The sequence below is a fragment of the Leptodactylus fuscus genome, chromosome 2 (genome assembly GCF_031893055.1).
Source record: "Leptodactylus fuscus isolate aLepFus1 chromosome 2, aLepFus1.hap2, whole genome shotgun sequence".
Lineage (NCBI taxonomy): Eukaryota > Metazoa > Chordata > Amphibia > Anura > Leptodactylidae > Leptodactylus > Leptodactylus fuscus.
In genome coordinates this window covers 75,555,551-75,581,910 of record NC_134266.1, presented here as the reverse complement: position 1 = coordinate 75,581,910, position 26,360 = coordinate 75,555,551, and the positions used below count along the sequence as shown (strand labels likewise).

Here is a 26,360-nt window from a genome sequence, read left to right as displayed (position 1 = left end):
TTTTGGCTGAAAAGCCAAACTGCATTAAACGAACACCACGTGATACAATAATGTAACATACGGAAAACAATGCAGATCGGAGAATTTATAGCAATCCTTTTTTTTCACACTGGATGATCGCCCTGTCATATGGCATCAGGAGGATATCTGTTTAATTCAAGTCTTCAGATACCAGATTCCCCATGTACATGCATGCCTGGCCAAGTTGAGCTTGCCTGCATTTTCACTTAAGAGAGGAGAGTAAAGGAGGAAAACAAAGGAATAGGCATGATCAAATTCAACGTGCCCCCAAAAAACAAAGGGCCCCTGTGCAAGAGCAGTGTATATAGATCCTTTGCTGTAGAATCTGATCATAGAGTTCCCGCTTATGTTTCACACGGGGGCCGGTGGGGCGGATTTTGGCACCGAGAGTGACGCAGGGAGCAGCGTCACTCTAGGGTCAAAACCCGCCTGCCACGACCGTCGCAGTCGCGGCTTCCCCCTCCGGAGTCGGCTCAAATGAATGGGCCGACACTGGAGGTTGGTGCCACCAGGGAAGAAAGAAAGGGCAGCTCGCTTCTTTTTTCCGCGGAAAAAAGAACGCTAGTGGTCTCCACAGACCACCATTGTATGGAGGCGAATTTTGAGGCGAAATCCGCTGTCAAAATCCGCCTCCTTGCCCCCGTGTGAAATAGCACTAACAATCTACCAGTAATGCTGAGCTATGAAACAAACAGTTCAAAACTGTTTTAGGGTGAGGTTCCTCTTGTTGGGTCCGCTGCAGGTTTCCATCAAGGCTTTCGACCACAAACTTTGCATGGTTAAAAATTGCAGGTGAATTATACAACAAAAATTGACATGCTACGTGAGGCCTACAGTGCAAAGACGCTCAGCACTACGGGTTTATTTCTGTAGCATGTGGATGGGATTTTCTATAAATCTCATCCGCTACATTGCAACTGTATTTTGCGGCAGGTTAGCCACTGGTGATTTGTGTATGTCCACAGCCTGATGGTGACACTGAGCCACCTTACACACTGTACTCAGCCCCCCCTACGCAGATACACAGAAGGTGCATTATACTGGATACACCGGTGTGAATTGTAGAAATGACTGGGCGCCTAAAAATGAGCAATGCATATATTATTAATTCTGGTATTCTGGTATATGCCATGGGGAGGGAATTTATTTATTGGTATTTCCTACACCAATATGCTCCATGTGCTAGAGAAGAAATGTACCCTATTTATTAAGACGCATTAGCAGTCCATTATTCTGATCTTATGACAAACTTCAATAATGACAGTGTGAAATGTCCCCTTACTTCTGAGCATCCCATGCTTATGTATGTTTTGTCAATAGTGAGAAACTGGCCAAACACATAAGACAGCTGTGAGCTAAACATGTAACTCCCATATATACATGCATGCTTGGATTACTGACTCACCTGACTCACATATACACATGCATGCTTGGCTTACTGGTGCATGTTTCCTGTTGTTGCTCGAGCTTTCTTATCAGTCCGTCAACATAAAGATCGAGTAGTTAAAAATATGTGTCTGTTCTCAATAGGGAGAAGAGAGTTGGCTGTTGCCAGGCAACTCTGGCAATGGCTTAGGGTAAGTTCACATGGGTTTTTTGGTCAGGATTTTGAGGCCGTATCGGCCTCAAAATCCTGACCAAAAAGACGGCTTCCATTGAAATCAATGGGAGACAGTCAGTTCTTTTTTCCAGGAGCCGTTTGTTCCGGCTCCCGTAAAGAAGAAGCGACGTGCTCACTCTTCAGGCCGCGCGACATCCGCCTGAAGACACTCCCTCCTTCTGACTAGGCCCATTCATTTGGGACTAATCCGGAGCGGAGTGTGCGACCGGATGCCAATGAGCTGCACCGGCATCCAGTTGCAGCTACCCATATTTTGATCCAGAATCTGAGGCGGCCTCCACCTCAGATTCCGTACCAAAAAACCCTGTGTCAACTTACTCTAATTTTGTCTGAGCTGAAGACAATTGGCCATATTCAAATTCAACTGCCCCCTCCGTGTTACCTCCAACATCTGATGTCCATGGAGAGTGTGGAGGGCCCCATAGACATTAAATATAATCAGTAAGTTCAGCCAATTCACTTCTAATGTTTAGCGCCAGCTAGAGGTAGAACAACTTAAGAATAAAAGGATGAGGAATGTTGAAATCTGCCTCATCTACCTCCCTCCAAATCAGTTACTAGGGAGAGCTGGGACATACCTATACACATCATACGGTGGGCCAATGGAGTTTGCCCAATATTCATCTATAGGCACTTTTAGTTCAAATTGACTGGCTTGTTATTTTGGTACAGAGTCGTCCTGTTAGCCAAATCCAGGTTCATTATATTTTATAGTTAGATGTGACGACATCTTGCATTCTACCCATCATGCAGAGTATCAACATCATTTACAGAAACCAACTCTATTTAGGTAGTGACTGTCACTGGAGTTGTGTGTGTGGTAACTGTATACTTTGTCAAACTATCTGATCCATCTGCACCAATCCATTTATCTAATTTCTTATAAGTAGACCAATGTCTTATTTTTAGAAAGTCATTAGCTTTAGCACCTGCCACCATTACTTGGCACCATTTTCTATTTGTTAATGGGATTTAAAGCTGTTAGTTTTCCATTTTCAGAGTATATAGACCGGTATTGCGCTGACCGACTGACCAGTATTTCTCTGCATGCACAATAATCTTTATTCCAGGTGATTGTATCATATATTGTCATTATATGGAATAAACATAATATGTGGAGTACCGCCCCAATTTCCTCTCTTTACTGAAGTTACTTGGGGTATTGCTTAGTCCCCATGGTGACCGTGCACCTTCCTGTAAAACCGAGTGCCACCATTATATACATAGAAATATATTATACTATTATACTATTGTTATAGATTGAAAATACAAAGACGGCCACTCCATCCAAACCAGATTTTCTATAAACGCTTTCAGTTCTATGATATACTATGCAAATCCTCCTTACAGCCAAATTTTAATGCACTTTTGGGGGCCATCGGACAAAGGTTTCGCTGTATAAATGACACAATATTTTATGTTCTTATTAATATCATAAGAATACTTGAATGATGAAGTGGAAAGGGAGAGATAATATGACAGTTGCAATGTGTAATTCTTCACAATACCACATGGGCTTCACTTACAGGATCTGCAGGTCCACAAAACTCTCTAAATGACTTTGGAACATCGGTTGCCCGAATTTCCATTGCAACACAAGGACCAGAGCAGAGTTCAACAACCATTTCCTAGGAGAAAGAAAGATGTTTTCCAGTTACTTTATATGCTGCAACAAAAATCTAAAAACATAATGCAAACAAGAACATTCAATCCACACATAAAGCCATACTGGACGCAACACCACATACAAGCTTAGCTGAGCATGAATGTATTCTCAAAATGCAGAGGTCTGCCAGGCATGCCGGCTTACTTCCCCTGATAACAATATGATGGACTTGTTGAAATCCAACAGCTCTATCCTTCAATTCCCCGACATCTGCAGTCAGACGAGTATGGCAAGGTCTCCATACACATTAGATGGTCGGCAACGTCAGCTGACATTAAATCTAATGTGTCTGGGCTGCGTAAAAACAAAGTTACAAGACTGAAGCCAATGATATGGAATATAAGGTTCAGCTTGTTATGCTTACTAAGCTTTCTATTATTTGACAGACCTGACAGCTGCTGTCTTACAAAAAGCTAAATGACTGCACTTTTATCCTGTTCTACCCCTACCCCAGTCCATTTTCTCAGATTTACTTAGTAATATAACAGCATGGATTGATTTTTGGGACTAAAAAGACAATCCACTGAAACTAAATGAAAGAAAGTCAATAAAATGTGTGCCGCTCAGTCTAAAATGTAGATTTTTTTTTTATAAATCATTTTATTAGATCATTGGAATGGAAGCATGACCGCCCACACATGATACAATAGTTTGTCTATATTGTAACTGTCACTAGATGTGCAATATCACATGCTGGTCACCCATAAGAGATGTGGCAGTCCACATTATGATGATGTACCGGATACACAATAGTGACGTGGATATATGAGGATAGCATTCAATCCTTTAGGGGATTGTTCAATAGGTGCATTTCTCTAAAGTCTGAGAGGTGAAGGTTTGGAGATAGGAAACAGAAGCAACATCATTATAAAGAACCAATGGCATACTGTCTCCTTATAACCAGGCACGGGAGTACAAGAACACCTGTCAGGTGAAGCATGCTAAAACAACTCATTGTTACATTGCCATGGACAAAAACAAACAAACAAACCCTATCTATGGCTTTTTAAGTGGACAGGAGGTAATCTCTGAAATGCAGACATTGTGTTGCTTAAACTTTGCCAAGATGCAGCATTCAATGGGATAGGCCAAGGACTTGAAATTTTTTTTATATAAAGCTCATGTGCAGACCTATGTGTTTCCATTGTAACAGACTAGAAACAAACTGTGTGTAATGTGATCTGGTAGTTATGCCTTGTTACCTTCACCCACACCCTCTTCTACTTACTGAAAATTACCAAGTTTGTCTGTATATTCTTTTTACTATCCAACACCTAATGTATACTGCGCGTACTGTAAACTCTGCCTCAGCACTATGCTTACTGCATACTGAGGCCCAACACTGCACTACTGCACTTGCTGTACACTCAGCCACAACACTGCACTACTGCACTTACTGTACACTCAGCCACAACACTGCACTACTGCACTTACTGTACACTCAGCCACAACACTGTACTACTGCACTTACTGTACACTCAGCCACAACACTGCACTTACTGTACACTCAGCCACAACACTGTACTACTGCACTTACTGTACACTCAGCCACAACACTGCACTTACTGTACACTCAGCCACAACACTGTACTACTGCACTTACTGTACACTCAGCCACAACACTACACTACTGTACACTCAGCCACAACACTGCACTACTGCACTTGCTGTACACTCAGCCACAACACTGCACTACTGCACTTGCTGTACACTCAGCCACAACACTGCACTACTGCACTTGCTGTACACTCAGCCACAACACTGCACTACTGCACTTACTGTACACTCAGCCACAACACTGCACTACTGCACTTACTGTACACTCAGCCACAACACTGCACTTACTGTACACTCAGCCACAACACTGTACTACTGCACTTACTGTACACTCAGCCACAACACTGCACTTACTGTACACTCAGCCACAACACTGTACTACTGCACTTACTGTACACTCAGCCACAACACTGTACTACTGCACTTACTGTACACTCAGCCACAACACTGCACTTACTGTACACTCAGCCACAACACTGTACTACTGCACTTACTGTACACTCAGCCACAACACTGCACTTACTGTACACTCAGCCACAACACTGCACTACTGCACTTACTGTACACTCAGCCGCAACACTGCACTACTGCACTTGCTGTACACTCAGCCACAACACTGCACTTACTGTACACTCAGCCACAACACTGCACTACTGCACTTACTGTACACTCAGCCACAACACTGCACTACTGCACTTGCTGTACACTCAGCCACAACACTGCACTACTGCACTTACTGTACACTCAGCCACAACACTGCACTACTGCACTTGCTGTACACTCAGCCACAACACTGCACTACTGCACTTACTGTACACTCAGCCACAACACTGCACTACTGCACTTGCTGTACACTCAGCCACAACACTGCACTACTGCACTTGCTGTACACTCAGCCACAACACTGCACTACTGCACTTACTGTACAATCAGCAGCAACACTGCACTACTGCACTTACTGTACACTCAGCCACAACACTGCACTACTGCACTTGCTGTACACTCAGCCACAACACTGCACTACTGCACTTGCTGTACACTCAGCCACAACACTGCACTACTGCACTTGCTGTACACTCAGCCACAACACTGCACTTACTGTACACTCAGCCACAACACTGCACTACTGCACTTACTGTACACTCAGCCACAACACTGCACTACTGCACTTACTGTACACTCAGCCACAACACTGCACTTGCTGTACACTCAGCCACAACACGGCACTACTGCACTTGCTGTACACTCAGCCACAACACTGCACTACTGCACTTACTGTACAATCAGCCACAACACTGCACTTACTGTACACTCAGCCACAACACTGCACTACTGCACTTGCTGTACACTCAGCCACAACACTGCACTACTGCACTTGATGTACACTCAGCCACAACACTGCACTACTGCACTTACTGTACACTCAGCCACAACACTGCACTACTGCACTTGCTGTACACTCAGCCACAACACTGCACTACTGCACTTACTGTACAATCAGCCACAACACTGCACTTACTGTACACTCAGCCACAACACTGCACTACTGCACTTACTGTACACTCAGCCACAACACTGCACTACTGCACTTGCTGTACACTCAGCCACAACACTGCACTACTGCACTTACTGTACACTCAGCCACAACACTGCACTACTGCACTTACTGTACACTCAGCCACAACACTGCACTACTGCACTTGCTGTACACTCAGCCACAGCACTGCACTACTGCACTTGCTGTATACTCAGCCACAACACTGCACTTACTGTACACTCAGCCACAACATTGCACTACTGCACTTATTGTACATTCAGGCCCAACACTGTACTACTGCACTTGCTGTACACTGTACTGTACTTACTGTATACACAGCCCCAACACTGCACTACTGTACTTACTGTACACTCAGCCACACTGTACTACTGCATTTGCAGTACACTCTACCCCACTGTATTACTGCACTTTCTGTATACTCAGCCACAACACTGTTCTTACTGTACACTCAGCCACAACACTGTACTACTGTACACTCAGCCCCACTGTACTACTATACTTACTGTATACTTTGCCGCAGCACTATACTTACTGTACACTCAGCCACAACACTGTACTTACTGTATACTTTGCCGCAGCACTGTACTTACTGTATACTCTGCCATAACACTGTACTACTACACTTACTGTACACTCAGCCCCACTGTACTACTGTATTTACTGTATACGCTGCTGCAGCACTGTACTTACTGTATACTCTGCCATAACACTGTACTACTACACTTACTGTACACTCAGCCCCACTGTACTACTGTATTTACTGTATACTCTGCTGCAGCACTGTACTTACTGTATACTCTGCCATAACACTGTACTACTACACTTACTGTACACTCAGCCCCACTGTACTACTGTATTTACTGTATACTCTGCTGCAGCACTGTACTTACTGTATACTCTGCCACAACCCCTTTGTAAACTTCATAGAATTCTTCAGCATTGGCTTTCTCCATTGTAAACTGAAACACAAGCAAAGAACAAGATAATCCAAAATCAGATTACATGTTAAGTGTATGCTATTCAATTACATCTATTTGTGGCGCGCTGAAGACGACTCGGGTTTTATAATGATGCTGTATAATAGCACTGAACAGAAAGTCACCAAATGGCTTATAAGTGGAGCACTGAAACAAACAGTATCATCAATGTAACATGTGATAGCAGGGGGCTGGCAGTCAAAGGGTAATTTTCTGTCTCCTGCATTAAACACACATATACATTCATATACCATACTCCTATTTGAGACTAAGTAAACAGAGTAAGAACTGGGCAAAGATGTTCTATACTGCAGTGCTTCTGCATTCACTGAGGACAATGAGTGGATCCAATTGACATAAACAGGTATTACATGAGTGGTTTTAACAGTACATACAAACCTATATTATTGATATTAACGTGGATAGTGATATACACTCACCGGCCACTTTATTAGGTACACCATGCTAGTAACGGGTTGGACCCCCTTTTGCCTTCAGAACTGCCTCAATTCTTCGTGGCATAGATTCAACAAGGTGCTGGAAGCATTCCTCAGAGATTTTGGTCCATATTGACATGATGGCATCACACAGTTGCCGCAGATTTGTCGGCTGCACAGCCATGATGCGAATCTCCCGTTCCACCACATCCCAAAGATGCTCTATTGGATTGAGATCTGGTGACTGTGGAGGCCATTGGAGTACAGTGAACTCATTGTCATGTTCAAGAAACCAGTCTGAGATGATTCCAGCTTTATGACATGGCGCATTATCCTGCTGAAAGTAGCCATCAGATGTTGGGTACATTGTGGTCATAAAGGGATGGACATGGTCAGCAACAATACTCAGGTAGGCTTTGGCGTTGCAACGATGCTCAATTGGTACCAAGAGGCCCAAAGAGTGCCAAGAAAATATTCCCCACACCATGACACCACCACCACCAGCCTGAACCGTTGATACAAGGCAGGATGGATCCATGCTTTCATGTTGTTGACGCCAAATTCTGACCCTACCATCCGAATTTCGCAGCAGAAATCGAGACTTATCAGACCAGGCAACGTTTTTCCAATCTTCAATTGTCCAATTTCGATGAGCTTGTGCAAATTGTAGCCTCAGTTTCCTGTTCTTAGCTGAAAGGAGTGGCACCCGGTGTGGTCTTCTGCTGCTGTAGCCCATCTGCCTCAAAGTTCGACGTACTGTGCGTTCAGAGATGCTCTTCTGGCTACCTTGGTTGTAACGGGTGGCTATTTGAGTCACTGTTGCCTTTCTATCAGCTCGAACCAGTCTGACCATTCTCCTGTGACCTCTGGCATCAACAACGCATTTCCGCCCACAGAACTGCCGCTCACTGGATGTTTTTTCTTTTTCGGACCATTCTCTGTAAACCCTAGAGATGGTTGTGCGTGAAAATCCCAGTAGATCAGCAGTTTCTGAAATACTCAGACCAGCCCTTCTGGCACCAACAACCATGCCACGTTCAAAGGCACTCAAATCACCTTTCTTCCCCATACTGATGCTCGGTTTGAACTGCAGGAGATTGTCTTGACCATGTCTACATGCCTAAATGCACCGAGTTGCCGCCATGTGATTGGCTGATTAGAAATTAAGTGTTAACGAGCAGTTGGACAGGTGTACCTAATAAAGTGGCCGGTGAGTGTAGATTCCTATAAAGCTCCAAGCAGAATGCGGAACCACAGATAAACAAAGACAGAATTTATGTCATCGGGGATAGCTGCAGCCTCGAGCAGAGCCGACTGTGCATGTCTGCAGCCATTTTCTTGTGGCCGTTTACCCCAGCTTACTGTGTAAGCAGCCACAAGAAAATGGCCGCTTACACCAGTTTACTGTGTAAGTGGCCACAGGAAAATTGCCGCGGGCATGCGCAGTTGGCTCTGCCCGAGGCCCGATGGCAGAGCTGACTGCGCATGCCTAGAACTTTGAAGCCAGCGCAAGAAGAAGACGCAGGGAGAGGGCATTCCAGAAGAAGATGGAGGCGGCGCTGGAGAGTTCTCTCACAGTATTGGGGACGCCCACAGTGCTGTTTTAGCGCTGGGGATTGCCTCCAGTGCTGCGAGAGAACTAATTTGCATACAGAAGAAAACCGGGATTTCTACTGAACAGTGGCACGGAGAAGATATCTAAAGGTTGGAGAAGAATAGCCTTTCTTAAGACTATTCCTACATGTTAGGGACAAAAAAATAGCTTTTTAATGATTGAATCCCTTTAAAAAAAAGCACACTTCTGCGAGCCAAGACCAATCCCCTGACGCCTTCACCAGAGCTCACCACGAGGCGAGATGGACTCGTACCATATTTGGGAATCTGAATTATCACCAGACAGAGAGATGTACCAATAATAAATGCACTAAATTATTACAAAGATATTTCAAGGAACAAATAGGATCATTAGTAGAACAGTGAAGACCTGACAGACTACAGATTGCTCAAAAGCTGTATACTTGTCAACATAAATACAGATCCATATAACCTGCAGGATAACACATTTCTATTATACAGTACAGAACAAGGCTGCAATGAAATACCTCATTGCCTCAAGTACAATCTTGGCATGTTAGATGAATGAAACAGAACCATCTATTACCTGCCTGTAATGTGGTTCCCTTTAGGGTGCTGCCTCTTTACTCTATTACCTCCAAACCAACAATTCTCTATTTATTTCAGTGTGATGTTTTCTAAACTACGATAATTCACTTATTCCTTAGGGCTTTGGAATCTTACCATTTGCAAAGCAGATATCTCAAAGCCTGCATCCAGGATGTGGTTTATTACTTTTCCCGTTAGGCCTGAAAAAAAAATAAAAAAATTAAAGAATATACAGTATACATATATAAATATTTTAGCTAGACATCAATAGGCTTTGAAGTTTGCTAACTGTTAAAGGGGAGAATATACAAACTCCTTGCAGATATATATATTTTTTCCTTGGCTGGATTTGAACCCAGGACTCCAGTGCAGCAGGGCTACAGTGCTAATCACTGAGTCACCATGTTACCCTTCCAGTTTTCTTTTTTCATCCAAATCTTTTCAGCCATGGATACACAAAATGTGGTGTTTTACCCATTCGCACATTGCAGAAAAAAAAAACCACACCGGAAATACTGCGATTACATAAACCCAAGCATTTTTGTTAATCGCAGCATGTTAATTATACCTACGGAAGCGCTAGCCTTTTCCATAAAGGTATTATAGAAGGAGAAAGTCTGAAGAGGAGAACTGTGTGGAGTTTCTGTGAAAAGCGCGGTGAGAAAACCACGATGCGTTTACACCTCGATTTTTCCCACAGCGCTTATTGGCTGCGGCTCACTATGTGGGGTCTTAGCCTTAAGCTCTAAATAAAAAGTCATAGTGACATCAAAGATGATAAATGTCTGATCACTTGGGGGCCATCTCTGACTGTTAGCTCTGAAACTCCAATAGTAACAGGATCTGCACAGGAGTCACTTTCAAGCAACAAAATTGAAATTCATTATAATCTGATTGTTACTTTAAAGCCGACAAAATAGGAAAAGGGTTAAACTGGAGTAAGCCTCAGCCTACAATGTTTATACTGGTATTTAAAGTTGGCTTCATTTTACTGAAATTCTGCCGAAACCCCAAATGTGTTGTGGATAAATCTCAGATTCTAGTAAAAAATGTGACTAAATATTTATTATCACGGGTTATACAAGTGAGCAAAACAAGTTCAATGAGATGGCCTAAAAGATTGTGACAGGCAAAGCCCCTGTATCTGCATCCTGAGTGCCAGTTTGTCACCCAGTAATCCCATCCTTTGTCTACGAGCGTTGTACAAAGGCACCATTTCTGCTCTGCATGCACCTTATAGTCTCTGGTTATCCAGTATTAATCACCAAATACCATTTCCTTTTCCTTGTATACAAGATCTGATTTTCATTAATTGTTCATGATCATTTTATACACACAAACACAAGTCCCATTTCTCAGTTCTGTCTATGATCCAAAATCCTAGTTACGGAAAATGCACGGCTCTTCCATTACAGTAATACAGGACCTTTATTATTAATCCTATCTTATTCATGCGCAGTCATAGGTGCCCTCTTTGTATATGGCGCACAATGGCTTTCATTGTACTGCGCATGCGCTAGAGCCAGTTCCGTCTATGTGCAGTCTATCCTCTATACACATTGTTTTTCGCTATTGGGAGATATGGGTCAGCAATGTGGTATTACATGTACCGGATTGTTTTTAATTAATGTATGTATGTGTTTAATGAATGGATATAAATTGATTCTTAATTGAATGTGTGAATATCACAAGATTTTATATATTTGGATGTATTTATTTTATATACTTTGGATACATAAAAGGGTTCAGAGCCTGCACTTCAGGGTAGATCCTGGGAGTGAGAGGAGGCGGCTGGGTCTGTCCTGGAATACTGAGAGGCTGGTGAAACCTAACTGTGGATTTATTTTAGTTCATGTGGCTGGTAGTAAGCCGCCCATATAGCTAGCTTTATTCTGTTTAGTTAGTACTCGGACGAGCAGGTTTTTATTTCATGGGGGTTTTTGGACCTGAAGTGAAGGTTTATTTATTTTGTTATTTTTCAAGTAAACCTGTATTCACCAGACATTGTGTTCCTGTCTCTGACTGGTCGGGTCCACACCACTGATGCTACTAAGCTATTTTTCCCACAATAGATAGATATTCTACTGGTAATCCATTCACAGAGATCAGAAATATGCTCATGAGAACATTATCCTGTTTTATTGATGAGTTTCCAAATATTACAGTAAAAGAGGAGAAGGCTGCCTGACTGTGCGGAAGATGAGGCTGCTGAATTGAATCCGAAATAAAAAAAAAAAACCCACAGAACCCGACAAAGCGCTTCAAAGTTTTGTACAGAACACAAGGCTATTTTTAACTCCACGGTCCTTTACAGATAGAAAGGTAAAAGATAGCATGCTAAAAATGGAACAAGGCTGCGTCACAGTCTGATATCATCCCCACTTCACACACATATACTCTGGAGCAAAATCTTCTATAGCATGAAGAGCATCAGTTGTGGAAAGCCTTAGGCATGACTCATTCTCCAGAGAACTGTCAGCGGATTTCCATTTTTAATATAATCGGTAGAATGAAAATGGTCACGAAAATGATACGTGCCTCACATTGCAATAACTCGCGAGCTGACAATAGCTGCAACCTACATAGCACGCTCTAAATGAAGAACAAAATGTATCACTATCTAAAAGAAAAATGTTACCTGAGCTGAAGGCTAGGAATACTAATATAACTTCCCCGTATTAAAGGCAGGGGATTCCTAGTGACCAAACTGTGTCCAATAACGCATCTGTACAGTTATAAAAAACCTGGACCAGTATTTTACTGAAATTAGTCATACGTGCCCTTCCCTACCTCAGAACTTCTTTACTCCACAACATGCTGAAGACTAAGGATAAATTGTGATAAGATAAAGGTCTAGTTTTCTGTTCACACAACCATATGAGGGCTTATGTTTGTGGGGTTAATTGTACTTTGTAATGGTGCCATTTAATATTCTGTATGATTTACTGGGAAGCTGGAAAAATATGTAGGCGCTCACTGTGCAGCCAAAATGACATGACTACTTTATCCTGAGTCAGTACCATTCCTGGGATTCCAAATTTACATACCGTAGTTTTTTAACTCCTTTAAAAAAATGTAAAATGATGCAAAAATAATAATAATAATAATAATAATAATAATAATAATAGTAGTAGTAGTAAAAATAATAATAGTTGTGACACCCATAACTTTTTTATATTTCCATGTACAGGGATACATAATGCATGTTTTTTGGCGGGGCCAGATGTACTTTATAGTTATACCATTTTGGGGAATGCCTTAAGTATTGCATGGGGCCTGTAACAATCCAGTTTGGGTTATGTCTTTATTCTGTAACATTCTCTGTTCGTGGTCATTTTCGTAAACAGCTTTAAAAGGGAATCTACCACCTTCCCCAAACATATTCACTTTGACTTTGACCATAGACTATAATGGGGTCTGTGTGCTTTCCACACGGAACATGCGGACAGAAAAATAGTTCACAAACTACTTTCCTGTTTGCATGACTCGTGCGGAGACCGTGCGGAAAGCACACGGATCCCATTATAGTCTATGGGGTCCGTGTGCTTTCACTGCACACTGCTTGCCAATGCGTTCGGTAGTCCATTTTGGGGGGGGGTCCCCATGCGGACTCCCCTGAACAGATTAACAACACAGATGTGAACGAGGCCTTATGCAAATTAGGTACTTGGGGAACTTTGGGCAGGTCTTCACTCTGGGGCACTGCTCTTGCCAATAAGACCCCTACCATCTCCTACTTGTGCCACTCCGTGCAATGAGAGTTGATCTGCACATCGCTGTGACATCATCCATCCCATGTGAACAGGAGGAGCAGTGCTCCGAGTGCTCCCTTAGTGCACCAACTGCTCATTTGCATAAGATTTCACGGTCAGTTTTCTGTAACGCTATAAAAGACATACATAAAGGTAGTTGTTTATGAGTGTAATGTACTGTGAAAAATGATAACAGTTGAATATACTTGGGGGAGGTGGTAGACTCCCTAAAAAAGAGCACACAGGCAAAAGGCTTCCTAGTGCAAGGCATGACACAGGGATTCTCTCTTTTGGGTTTTATAAATCATTGTGTTAAGCACTGCTCTCTCAGGCCCTGCAATAGGTATAAGACATAACAGAGTGTACAAGTTTTGAATAAAGTTCTCCTTTAAGAATACCAGGATAATCTCCAGCACATGCAGATGGGTTAAAAACAGTGGTATGTCTTTATGTCATACTATTACATGACCAATATTGCATTTTATGAATAAAAAATATGTTACAGTGCACACCAGGGGTGATTAGTGCGTAAGTTGCCTGCGTCACAACGCTACAGCTATAGGCAGCACTATTAATCATAGACTTTGCTGCCTAGCAATCAATACTGACTGGTCAAGGAGTCCTTGCTCACATAAGGGGCAGAGGTAAATTTCCACTGCCTTTCAGAGCACAGAAAAGGAAATCATCTACAATACTTTCCGAGTACGAGGTTCCACACATAGTTATACATTAACAAGGTCACACCGGGCACAGACAGTGGCCTTATTCATATACATCATTAAGATCAGGAAGTTCATTGGTTCAGAGCAAAAGGTGCAAAGCGCAGCTCGCTGCTTTATGACTATGCATATTTTATACTTAGAGTCTTACATACTGATGACTTATCCTTAGAATAGGAAATCAATATCTGATCGGTAGGGGTCCAACACCTGGATTATCTGCTTGAGTAGGACAGTGACTTCTAGAGATGAGCAAGTAGTATTCGATCTAATACCTCCCCCCCCCCCCCCCCTTGGTGTTCGGCTGCTTACACGCATACCTAAGGCAGGGAAGTATTCGATCGAATACTACTCACTCATCTCTAGTAACTTCCCATTTATTTGCCATGTGGCCTGTTTGGCGCACTGCCTCATTCTAGTGAATGGGAATGAGTGGCTATGCAATGTATGGCTGTACCTGGTAAGCAGTAAAGTGGTTCAGATCTGCACCAGAGTCTCCGTAAAACAACTAAGAAAAAAGTCCTCCATGGAGTGTCAACTTTAAAACGACAGACACCCAACAGACCCCATTATAGACAACGGGGTCTGTCGGACTCCATGTTGCAATTTTAACAGCCCACCTCTCTGTTGTTCTAGTTCTCTAACAGTCCAGAACAACGGAAATACGATGCTAGTGTGAATCTCGTGTCAGACTACGCTTACATATGCACTGGAGTCTCTATTACTGGAGTCACAGCATCTGCCTGAAAATAAATCGGTGGTGAAAAAAGTCCTGCATCGAGGACTTTTGTCTCTGCAAGTTTCAGATTTAAAATAACAGACCCCACTGACTATAACATTGACTCTGAGTGTTATTGCTATTTTAGTGGTCCGCATCTCCATTGTTCCGGTTCTCTGACGGACCAGGATAATAGAGGAGACACTAGTGTGAATCTAGTATCACTCTGTATACCTCTGCACTTGGTGGACACACATTAGTTCTGTTGCAGGATCACTTTATGACCTTGTAAAACATACATAGTTGCACTGCAAAACGGGAAAGGGGTGACTCTCCTCCCTTTTTGTTGCTCATATGCCCTGCACTTGGACTGGGGTTGTCTAAATACGACAACTCCTTTAATTACCTTCTGCAGGAAAGGTGTCACAAGTTAGGAGCTTAGTCATGTCAATTAAGCTCCTACCAGGATAAAAATAGTTAAATAATTAATTTATCATATACAAATAAATAAAAGAAAAAAAATTTATCCTTTCAACAATTTCTACGTTCCGTCATGATGGGTGTTAACGCTGATTCCAGCACTTGTTACACTTGCTGACCCTGGTGAGCACTCTTCTAAGCAGAGCTTGATAAAAAAAAGAGCATGGCTACTTACCTCCACCGAACCCCTGCCCCTGTTCTCAGTTTCCTGTGTTCCATTGTGACATACAGTGGCTTGGCTAACTTTTTGATGGGGTGTAGGGGGCCAGAAGGGGATGGACTTGCTTAATTTTTTGTATAAAATATGCCTGTTGTCAACATGGCTTTCTATCATTGATTCACTTATAGGGTACCTGAAAAGTTGACCTATGTGCAGGGTCTTGGTGGGCAGTGTTCTCTATGACTACATAATCCCTCATACATGATGTTCTATCAGGTTTTCTGCTAATGATCAAATTATGGCTGAAATGCATTTTATTTCTCAGTCTTAGGCTGTGTGCATGTACAATAAGAAGCAGTCTGCCCCCTCTCCTATTCAGTACTGATGCTGTTCTACCATACTGCCTACTGTAACTATACAATTGCAAAGAAATACCTGACAAAAGCCTAAGTGACCATAATAAAGAGGATCCAGGAACACTGGATTGCAACTACAGAGCAGATACATGACAAATACATGCAACCAAGCAGAAAAAAACCCAATCTATGAGCACAGTCAGTAAAGCTGCCGCTGTCTCATCTGTATTCACACATGCAGCCAAAAGTAGATACAAGTACACGGCCTTTTCTTACATTGTAAGGTTAGGTTCACATCTGTGCTGGTCTCTCTGTCGAGAACCAGACCGCTGTTTTAGTGGTTACACACAGACACCATTACAGTTAAAGGGGAAGAAACCGGCGGAGAAAAAAGTCCTCTGTGCAAAACTTTCTCTCCGCTGATTTTTGGTGGTTTCTGTGGCAGAGTCTCTGACACAGATGTGAATTTATCTTAAGATGTGAGATTTGCACATAACAACAGTCTGTAGGCATGTCTGTGCAAGACGTGAGCAGAATCAACCCCTTCTCCATTCACTGTGTGAAGAGAGTAAAGGATGGCCCTCTACACTGAGATAAGCAAGACGGAATGGGATGTAACTAGGGACGGACTTCCTTAGTACCAAATGAGTGAAAAGTAAATTAGCTAGGAGGAAAACACCTTGTGGCAGGAGCGTTAGAGAGGTTTTTCAGGAAAAGCAGCTTTTTTTTTTTATTTTTATTTTTTTTAATTAAAATGCAAAGTGCATTTTGGTCCAGAATGACATGCTTTACGAAACTAAGTTGTCTGGAAAGCAAGGGGCCATTTATAAGTAAATGACCTACTCACACGTGAATAAGTTCACATATACTTAGCAAAAATGTATTATAGACTGTCAAATTGTTAATTTGGCTGAAAACTACTTCTAGCAAACTCCCTAGACACATGCATACTTGGTCTGGCCAAGCAGGCATGTGTTTTGGTGGCGAGTAGGGAGTAATCTGCTGCCAGGCATTTCTAGTGGAGGCTTATCTTCCCTAAAAACAAAAGGATCTGGAGTTGAAATTCAACATGTACAATCCTTCTTTCTGCAAGACAACATCTGTTGGGAGAGAGTTAGGAGGCCCTCATACCACTATATAATGAATAGTCAGCAAATCTCACCAAAACCAGCAGGTTTTTTCCTTTAAATGTAGATTGTGATCTCCATATAGGGATCACAATGTACATTTTTTCCCCATCAGTATGTCTTTGTAGAATGGGAGGAAATCCACACAAACACGGGGGAGAACATACAAACTCCTTGCAGATGTTGTCTCTGGCAGGATTCAAACTCAGGACTCCAGCGCTGCAAGACTGCAGTGCTAACCACTGAGCCACTGTGTTGCCCCTGATCATCTTTAGATTAATTTTGGCGATACACAAGATAGCTGTCAACCATAAGCATTCAGCCAACATCTACCTCTCCCAATAACGCATCACCTCTGTTCTCAGCATTAAGAAAGGAGAAACCTGCTATCACCTCTGGGGCAGATTTAACTCCATGTTTTTAGTATAAAGAGGAGAGAGAGCCAATGCCAGTCACCTCTGGTGGTGACTTATCCCCATGGAGAACAAAAGGATCAGGCATGTTGAAATCCTACTGTCTAATACTCATCTTCTGACATGTGCCGTCAGGGGAGAGTCAGAAGATCCTCATAAACATTAGATGGTGTATGGCCATCTTACCACATAACTATGAAATCATAAGCCAAGCTTGGAAAGTGAGGCAGGATCTATTTAATTAGCACAAAAGCCTATTATCATGTTAGTGTAGTAAAAAAGATAATGTTAAATAGATGCATTGTTTTACAGTAAAAGGATGGCACAAATTCAAGAAGGCATTTTGCAGAGGCACAGATAAGCAAGTAGTTACTAGTTCAAGGTTGATACAAGTGCCCATGATCATGAAGAGACATTAAATAAGGACAAAGCGAACATAATAATTAACAGAACCCACAGATTTCCATTGTGTACTTTATTGTTTTATTCTTTTACCTTCACAAACAAATTTTGGTTAATTAAAACATGTGTCCAAAATCAGTGATAAGAATAATGTGAGCATGGTGGGCAGCACAGTGGCTCAGTGGTTAGCACGCTTGTCTTGCAGCATTGGGTTCGAATCTGTCCAAGGTCAATGTGCTTAGAGTTTGTATGTTCTCCCCATGTTTATGTGGGTTCCCTCCAGGTACCCCGGTCTCCTCCCACATGCCAAAAACATACTAATAGGGTAAACTGACTTCCCTTGTGGGTGTTGGGGAGGAACGCCACTAACTACCCTATTACCCTTTTGCAATGTTCCCTGCGCTTTGAGCCCTTGTGAGAAAATCGCATGAAACATCTTTGTCATTGTCACTGCTTTAGGACTCATGCAGCACACATATAAGTGGCATGTGAGCTGCATGAATCCTATATACGTGACTGCTGTATGCTGCATGTGACATATATGTAAGCATCTTATATATGAACGTGGTATATACACTGCATGATTCTTGTGTGTGTGCGTGCTGCATGTGTCTTTATATGTGAGCTGTGTGTGTGTTGTATGCGTCTTTAGCAGTGTGTGGTGCATGTGTCATATATATGTGAGAAGAGCGTTTGTTGCATGCATCTTATATATGTGAGTAGTGGGTGTGCTGTAGGTGTAATAACTATTATATATGAGTTGCATGTGTACTGCGCAAGTCCTATATATGTGAGGGGTATGTGTGCTGCACACGTCTTATGTATGTGAGCAGTGAGCGCTGCATGTGACATATATGTATGTGGTGTGTGCAGCATGTGTCATGTATGTGAGCAGTGGGCAAACACTTTTAATTCAAATTGGCAGTTTGCCAATTTTCAACATGCCTGGAAAAAGAAAATCTAATTTGTCGTAAACGACAAGAGCTATGAAGGAAGCCAGAAGTCACAGAGTTCTCCTCAAGTGGAGCTGAGGGGGATCATCAACGCCAACAACACACTCATTATATGGTGTCCCAGCGAGCTGCTGAGATACAGGAATGATCTCGGGCACAGCTCGAGGAATGAGTCCAGTGGCAGGCCAGCTTGAGAGCTGCCAAAACGCCAGAGCATGCGGATCGTCATGCCAACAACACGCTCATTATATGGTGTCCCAGCAAGCTGCTGAGATGCCAGAAGAATCACAGGCACGGCGTGAGGAACAAGATCAGCAGCAGGACAGCTTGCGAGCTGCCAAAATGCCAGAGCAGGCAAATCATCGACGGCAGCAATTTGCTGAATATAGGCGGATCATCAACACCAACAACCCGCAGACGAAGTCGCGGGCAGAAGCTAGTATAGGATATATTCTATTTACCTGGAGATGGTCCAAATTACAATGTACTAAAATCTATTAAAAAGAACCATGTGGCTGGCCAAACCAAACCAAAACTCTGATAGGCCACTAGTTGGACAGCTGTAAGGTAAGGGAAAATGATTTAATGATAAAAATGGGGCGATAACTGTGGAACAACAATGTGTATATAACAATAAAAATTGTTTTAAGTAGAAAATCTAATTGTGTTGTGAGATTATTTTTTCTAGTTCACTGGATTGTCCCAAATGTATGAAAACCAAGACATAGAGCAGAACAGAGCCTAAACCGACCTATTACCAATTTAATTACAATGTAATATGTTCGAGCTTCAGCATAGCCACTGCCTGTTCTCTTAGCCATTTCTTCTATACTCCGAGATGCTGGGTTGTCATTCACTCCCCTTCTATTCATCTAGGGTGATATTTGCGGTCTTCAGTGTCTGGCCATTTCCTATACATTTGAGGGTGTAGTGAATATTATGATGTACCCTGCTCACACTAACAACATATTCTTGACTGCTTCAACTAACTACATTGGCCAAAAGGTTACTTTAGATTAAGAAATAGTGTGAAAAACAAAGCCCTGCTTGGAAAGCAACTGAGAACATAAAATTCAAAAATAATATTTTTCCTGGTTTGTGGAAATGGCAAAAAAACTGAATAAATAAAGGAAAAGGCCAGACGCTGGGCATGGAATATACAATTGCATGAATGTGGCTTAAAAACAGAGGGATTAGCTTATTTTGTATGCGACATGAGGTGAGGGGCTGGTACATGGTTTCAGATCTATTTTACTTCTCCTTCAGAAAATGACGCACACATGAATTAAAGTACTGAAATCGGATTGGCCTCATAAAACAAGAAAATAGAAGTACGCCTACCTTCAGATACAGCATGGGGTTTAATAATGCAGCAGGTACACTGGGTGAATTTGGCTGTATTTTTTGGTCCACGGCCTCCGCTGGATGGAAAGAAAAACTCTAACTCCTACCATAGGTTAGAAGAAAAAGCATTAATACAATGCTACATTTTCAGAGATCTAAAATAAAACTAATGTAATAAAACTGCAAAGTACAATGCCGAGCTCTAGAGAAGCTAAACAGGACGCAAAGAGGTTTATTCATCAGTAAGTGGCAGGTGGTTTTTTTTTTGTTTTTTAATACTGACAATTCATTTCACTTCACAACCAGAGATGGATCAAAGGACTGAAACTGCATTGTGAAAAACACTCCATACTTAAAATGGCCTTGGGCAGAATGGATTAAAACACAAAAGAAGCAATACTCACCTTACCCCTCCCCTGTGGCTCCCATTCTGATGCTTCCTGGGGGTCCTGTTTGGTCTTTACTTCCTCTATTCTGCTTCTTGATAAGAAGGAAATGACCCCTGAGACAAATCCTGGTTGTGATCTGTCAGTGACTGCCTAAGGCTCGGTTCAAATCTGCATTTGTATTCGGTCTGGGGGAGTCTTCATGACGACCCCTCCGAACGGACTACCGAACGTAACTGCAAGTGGTGCGCCAGTGAAAGCACACAGACCCCATAGACTATAATGGGGTCCGTGTGCTTGACACCAGATCTCCGCAGGGATCATGCGGACAGAAAAGTATGTCACAATCTACTTTCTTGTCCACAAGATTCGTGCGGGCAGTGAGTAGCAAACACATGGACCCCATTATAGTCTATGGGGTCCATGTCCTTTCACTGGCACACCGCTTGCAGTTGCGTTTGGTATTCCATTTGGGAGGTTCCCATGCAGACTCCCCGAAAAGAATACCGAATTCAGGCCACATCTGCGTTCGGCCATTCCGTTCCCCTCTCCGCATGAAAAATGCAAAGACAAAAGTCCTGTGAGCAGCACTTTTCTTTTCAGATTTTTCATGCGGAAACCACGCGGACCCCGTTATAGTCTATGTCTCCTTAAGTAACCGTTTTTTTTCTTTTAGGTGGATTAGGTTTCCGTTCAAGAGGTCCCCGAGCGGACTTCCCGAGCAAAAACCCATGCACAGATGCGAACCGGACCTGAGTTGGCCTCTTCTGGCATCTCTTTTGTTTGGGAGCAGCTGGGGAGGCGTTTATTGCTTCTTTTGTGTTTTTTACCCCATTATGACCCTATCTTAAAAAAATTTTCATCACTGGACAACCACTTTAAAGAGGACCTATCTAATCTCCTAGCGCTGCAGTTCTAGAAAATACTTATATTCTCATTGAAATAACTAATTTGTCTTCACTTTTATTGTGCTAGAAAAAGCTGCATTGTGCATTTCTTCTGTTAGTCCCACTGGAAATTCTTCTCATCAATGGGGTGTGTCACTACACACTGCTGACCTATCAGATGCTGACCTATCAGTACAGACTATGTAAGGACACACCCTTTTCACGAGGGAAGTAACTCCCACTTGTCAATTTCTTTATATGCTTCCAAGCGGAATAACAAGGGAACAGGGCAGTACAAAATAAAAACGATGCCCCAGAATAGGCACGTCATATATGTATGTACTAAATGGCACAGTCAGCAGGTGAAAGCAGAAAGATCCTCTAAGCCACAATCATAGTCGCAGACTGCAGGTCTGACAAAATGTCTACATAAAAATGCAGAATTTAGACTAAAACCTTTATAATAAGATGTATAGCTATCCATTCAATTGGAACAAAGCAACATAAAAATATAGTATAAGTCACGGTCACAGCTAGTGAGCTTGGAAATAGTATAAAAAGCTTATGACTATTTAAGTGACTTAGAAAAGCGGACAAATATTGTTTCTATGGTGAGCGACATTGTGTGCGTCATGTGAGCGCCCTGCAGTATACAAGGCTTGTGTTATTATATGGACTGTTATCACCCAGCAGGAAGGTATAGGCTCCCTATATGTGAAGTAACTGTAGCATCACTAAAATAAAAAGGAAAAATTGAATTCTAATTAAAAAAAAGTTGCTAAAAAATCAGGTCCTTGGAAACCATTCTTCTTATACATGTATGTCTGTGATTCTTAGGCCTAAGGTACCTACACATTGATGTCACCAATATATTTTACATGTGAGAATGAAGAATAAACCTCAGAGCATAAGCCATGCTAAGCATTTCTACGCAAGGGTTAAACCCAACTAATCCTGAGCTCTGGCGCCATACCAGTTTATTTGTATGAATCGATGCATCAAAAATCCTTTCAGGCTACATGGAGAAATGAAGAAAATGAAATGATATAATTTTATGTAACCACATACTTCATGTGCGCTGTAATATCTTCTATAGCTATCCATATAGGTCATATGCAGGCAGTAAGGTCTAAATGGAGGTCATTTGCAAATAGCTTTTAGCTAACATTGTGATCATGAGTAATAAGCTTCTCGCTTCTATGGCTAAGAGCATAAATGAATATTAAACATCTTATTTTCAGTCATTTAGAGCAAATATTGTACTGAATGTCTCTATGTATTGTACAGAGAAATAATAATGGCGAGAATGAAGTTACTACTCACACGTCACAGTGTAGCTAAATCACCTAAATACAATATACAACCAGGTCATGTTTACATGGTAACTTTTCTGCTGTCATACAAAAAAAAAAAATATTAGTACATGGGATTTCAAAAAGTTTCATGTCAACCATGGGAATGCAATATTTATGAATAAAAACTACATGGTATGGCGGGTTCACACCTGCGCCCGGTCTCTGCTTTTAGGTTTCCGTCTTCTGCCCAAGAAACTGGACAGGAGACGGAAACCAGCAGTCACTTTTCAAACCCATTCATTTGAATGGGTTTGCAAAGTGTCCGGCCGTGAGCGTCTTCTGGTCTCTGCAGTGAAGTCGTTTTGTTTTTAACCGGACACAAAGTCGGAGATGCAGGACTTTGTGTCTGGTAAAAGAAAATGGTTTCACCACGGAGACCAGAAGACGCTCACGGGCGGACACTGACTGCCGGGTTTCCGTCTACTGTCAGGGTTTCTCAGGCAGAAGATGGAAACCCACAAGGCGGAGATCGGGCGCTGGTGTGAACCCGCCCTAAGATGTGTTTTGGTGTCTTTTGTAAAACAAGTAGTTCACCATAAAGCTGTACTGTGATATCATAGCCTAGAGGCTTTTGTTTTACCGTATTTTCCGGACTATAAGGCGCACATAAAAACCTACGATTTCCTCAGAAATCGTAAGTGCGGCTTATAGTCCGGTGCGCCTTATATATGGATGGAAGCGGCGGCAAAGTCTGCGTGCCGCTTCCATACATACATAAAAGGCACCGTAAGGGTGCATTCATACTACGGAACACCGGCGTGTATCACAGCCGTACACGCCGGCGTTACAGCAGGGCTGCCGGACACTTCCCATTCATTTCTATGGGAGCCGGCATGCGAGCGCTCCCCATAGAAATGAATGGAAAAAAGCAGTCCATTCATTTCTATGGGGAGCGCTCGCATGCCGGCTCCCATAGAAATGAATGGGAAGTGTCCGGCAGCCCTGCTGTCACGCCGGCCTGAAACAGAACGTGAAACTTACCGAGCGGTGCAGGGCAGACGGGCGGGCATTCAGGCTTCCTCCGTCGCTCGCGAACTGATAATGGCCTGGGCGCATGCGCAATATCATAATGCTTCTACGGCTACTGTGCATGCGCCCAGGCCATTATCAGTTAGCGAGCGGCGGAGGAGGAGGACGGAACATCGGAGGAAGAGGAGGCCTGAATACCCGCCCACCCTGCACCGCTCGGTAAGTTTCACATTCAGTTTCAGGCTTTTATTTTAAAACGGGGGGGTAGTTTAATCTAACTTTTACGGTTGGGCTCTATCAGCATGATTTTGCTGATAGAGCCCCTCCTCGCCTGCCGAGCGCTTCCAATAGAAGCGGCTGGCACGCGGGGGGTTAAGCGGCCGCTGGCAAAGTCTGCCTGCCGCCGCTTTCAATAACATATAATGCGCACCGGACTGCGGCTTATAGTCCGGTGCGCCTTATATATGAACCGAGACGGACTATAAGGCGCTCATGGGCAATGCGGCTTATAGTCCAGTGCGCCTTATAGTCCGTAAAATACGGTATTATTTTTTACTTAGTGATAGTGGATAAGAGACTGTTCACATGTAGGAATTTGATGTTGATTTTTGAGGAGGAACAGATTCTACATTCTGTTGTTTTCAAAGGGAGGCAGATCTTAAAGCAGGACACTTTATATAAAAAAAAAAAAAAAAAAAAAAAGCGTCCTGCTCGATCATGCCATGGATTTAGCAGCTGATCAGCTACAGAACCCACAGTATGACACTCAGCTGATCAGTCCTATTCATGTGGTGGTGATCAGAAGCTGAAAGCCATGGTGGAGAGCCACCAGCAGAGTGGAGAATACAGAGGATTGTGAAGTGGAAGTCCAGCTCAATTCCACTCTATTTTCGGAAGTGTGAAGGCCTCTAAGTATCTGATCACTCGGGGTCTCGAGTGCCCCATGTGAATGGGGCAATGGTGTGTATGTGTGGGTACCACTCCAATTATTTTTATGGAACTGACAGAATGCTGTACTTGTCAATATATGTCAGTTTCATAGAAGTAAATGGAGTAGTAGACAAGAATGTGAACCACTCCTCCATTCACATGGGCACTTATGGGACCCCATTTATGTAGTCCCATAAGGTCTCACCTATCTTATAGAAGGGGAATAAGGACTATTACAGGGGAAGACCTGAGAGGCCGAATGGCCTATCATTTAATACTCTGTTTAGAAAATATGAGGTAACACAAATGGCCCCTACTTTCAGGACCCCATATACTTTAAGATCATCTCTTGCTCTTGAGGACCTGTTAAGTCCATACACTACATGAACAACAAATTGATTTCAAAAGGAATTGCATAATAGTGGAAATTCCCAATACATGAACACTTAGTAATGTCTTTCCCCATGGACTACATCTGGTTGATGGGGTGCCAACAGTAGGACAGCTTGTGATCATCTTATCATTGGGTAAATGTCTAACAAAAATGGATTACTGACATTGGATGATAAATTCAGAGTTTTGGGTGCAAGTTTTTGTAACTTAAGGCACGCCATTCGCTATTAAGCCATGTCTCCTTTTTGTAAGTTGTTAATATGTCTAAAAAAGATGTGGCACAAGGCAGTTTATTTGGCCCATTTTGCATAGTAAGTCTTCCCTAACATAAATCTCTCCCAATACCTTTTAATATACACAAATATATACTTAGGCAAAAGACATTCTGGTTTCACTGTAAAGAGCACTCACTCTGGCAGCTGAAGCAATGGAGTCAGATCCGTGAGCTGCATTTTTTGTTCCATCAGTCCCAAATCTGGCTCGTAAGCTTTCGGGGGATTCACTTCGGGCTACACTACAGTTTGTTGGACCCAGTAGTTTTCTCCAGGCAAAAACAGCATCATCTCCAATGATTTCCATTGCTACTACAGGTCCACTTGTCATGAAATTGATAAGGTCACTGCAAAAGAAATGTAACATTTACACATATTCAATGATCTAAAAATACTTTCTTAAAGGTAAAGAAGCCAAAGGAGATGTTAGAAGTTGTTCTATGGCCTCCTATACATCCTTTTGGTGTATAAACAGCTTAAAAACAGTCCTTCTACCCAATATATGTAGCACACGACAGCACACAAAAGAATCCTATTTAAAGAAACAGGAATCCTCTCATAGAAATACACAATGCACTCACTGAAAACCTAGACATTAAGAGTTTACTAAAGAGTATAAAATTACATATTTGTCCTTGTTTGGCCATTGGAGTGAATGGAGGGTTGTGAACTGATATTTGTGAACACTTTTCTACAATTCTATATGCAATGTTGCTTAAATAACCAACCTGTATACAACTATAG

At 42.4% G+C, this 26,360-nt stretch overlaps 1 protein-coding gene across 2 annotated transcripts in view; it reads right to left on the bottom strand.

Moving 5' to 3' along the window:
• Positions 1-26,360, bottom strand: part of NME7 (NME/NM23 family member 7) — a 115,136-nt gene that overhangs the window by 26,650 nt on the left and 62,126 nt on the right. The window contains exons 6-11 of one of the 2 annotated variants that reach the window (XM_075264025.1): positions 25,756-25,963; positions 22,671-22,712; positions 20,422-20,527; positions 10,136-10,200; positions 7,314-7,382; positions 3,169-3,270 (exon numbers count right to left, since the gene is read on the bottom strand). In XM_075264025.1, the coding sequence (XP_075120126.1) occupies positions 3,169-3,270; positions 7,314-7,382; positions 10,136-10,200; positions 20,422-20,527; positions 22,671-22,712; positions 25,756-25,963 (592 nt within the window). The remainder of the gene's footprint in view (positions 1-3,168; positions 3,271-7,313; positions 7,383-10,135; positions 10,201-20,421; positions 20,528-22,670; positions 22,713-25,755; positions 25,964-26,360) is intronic. The other variant, XM_075264026.1, reaches the window with a different exon arrangement.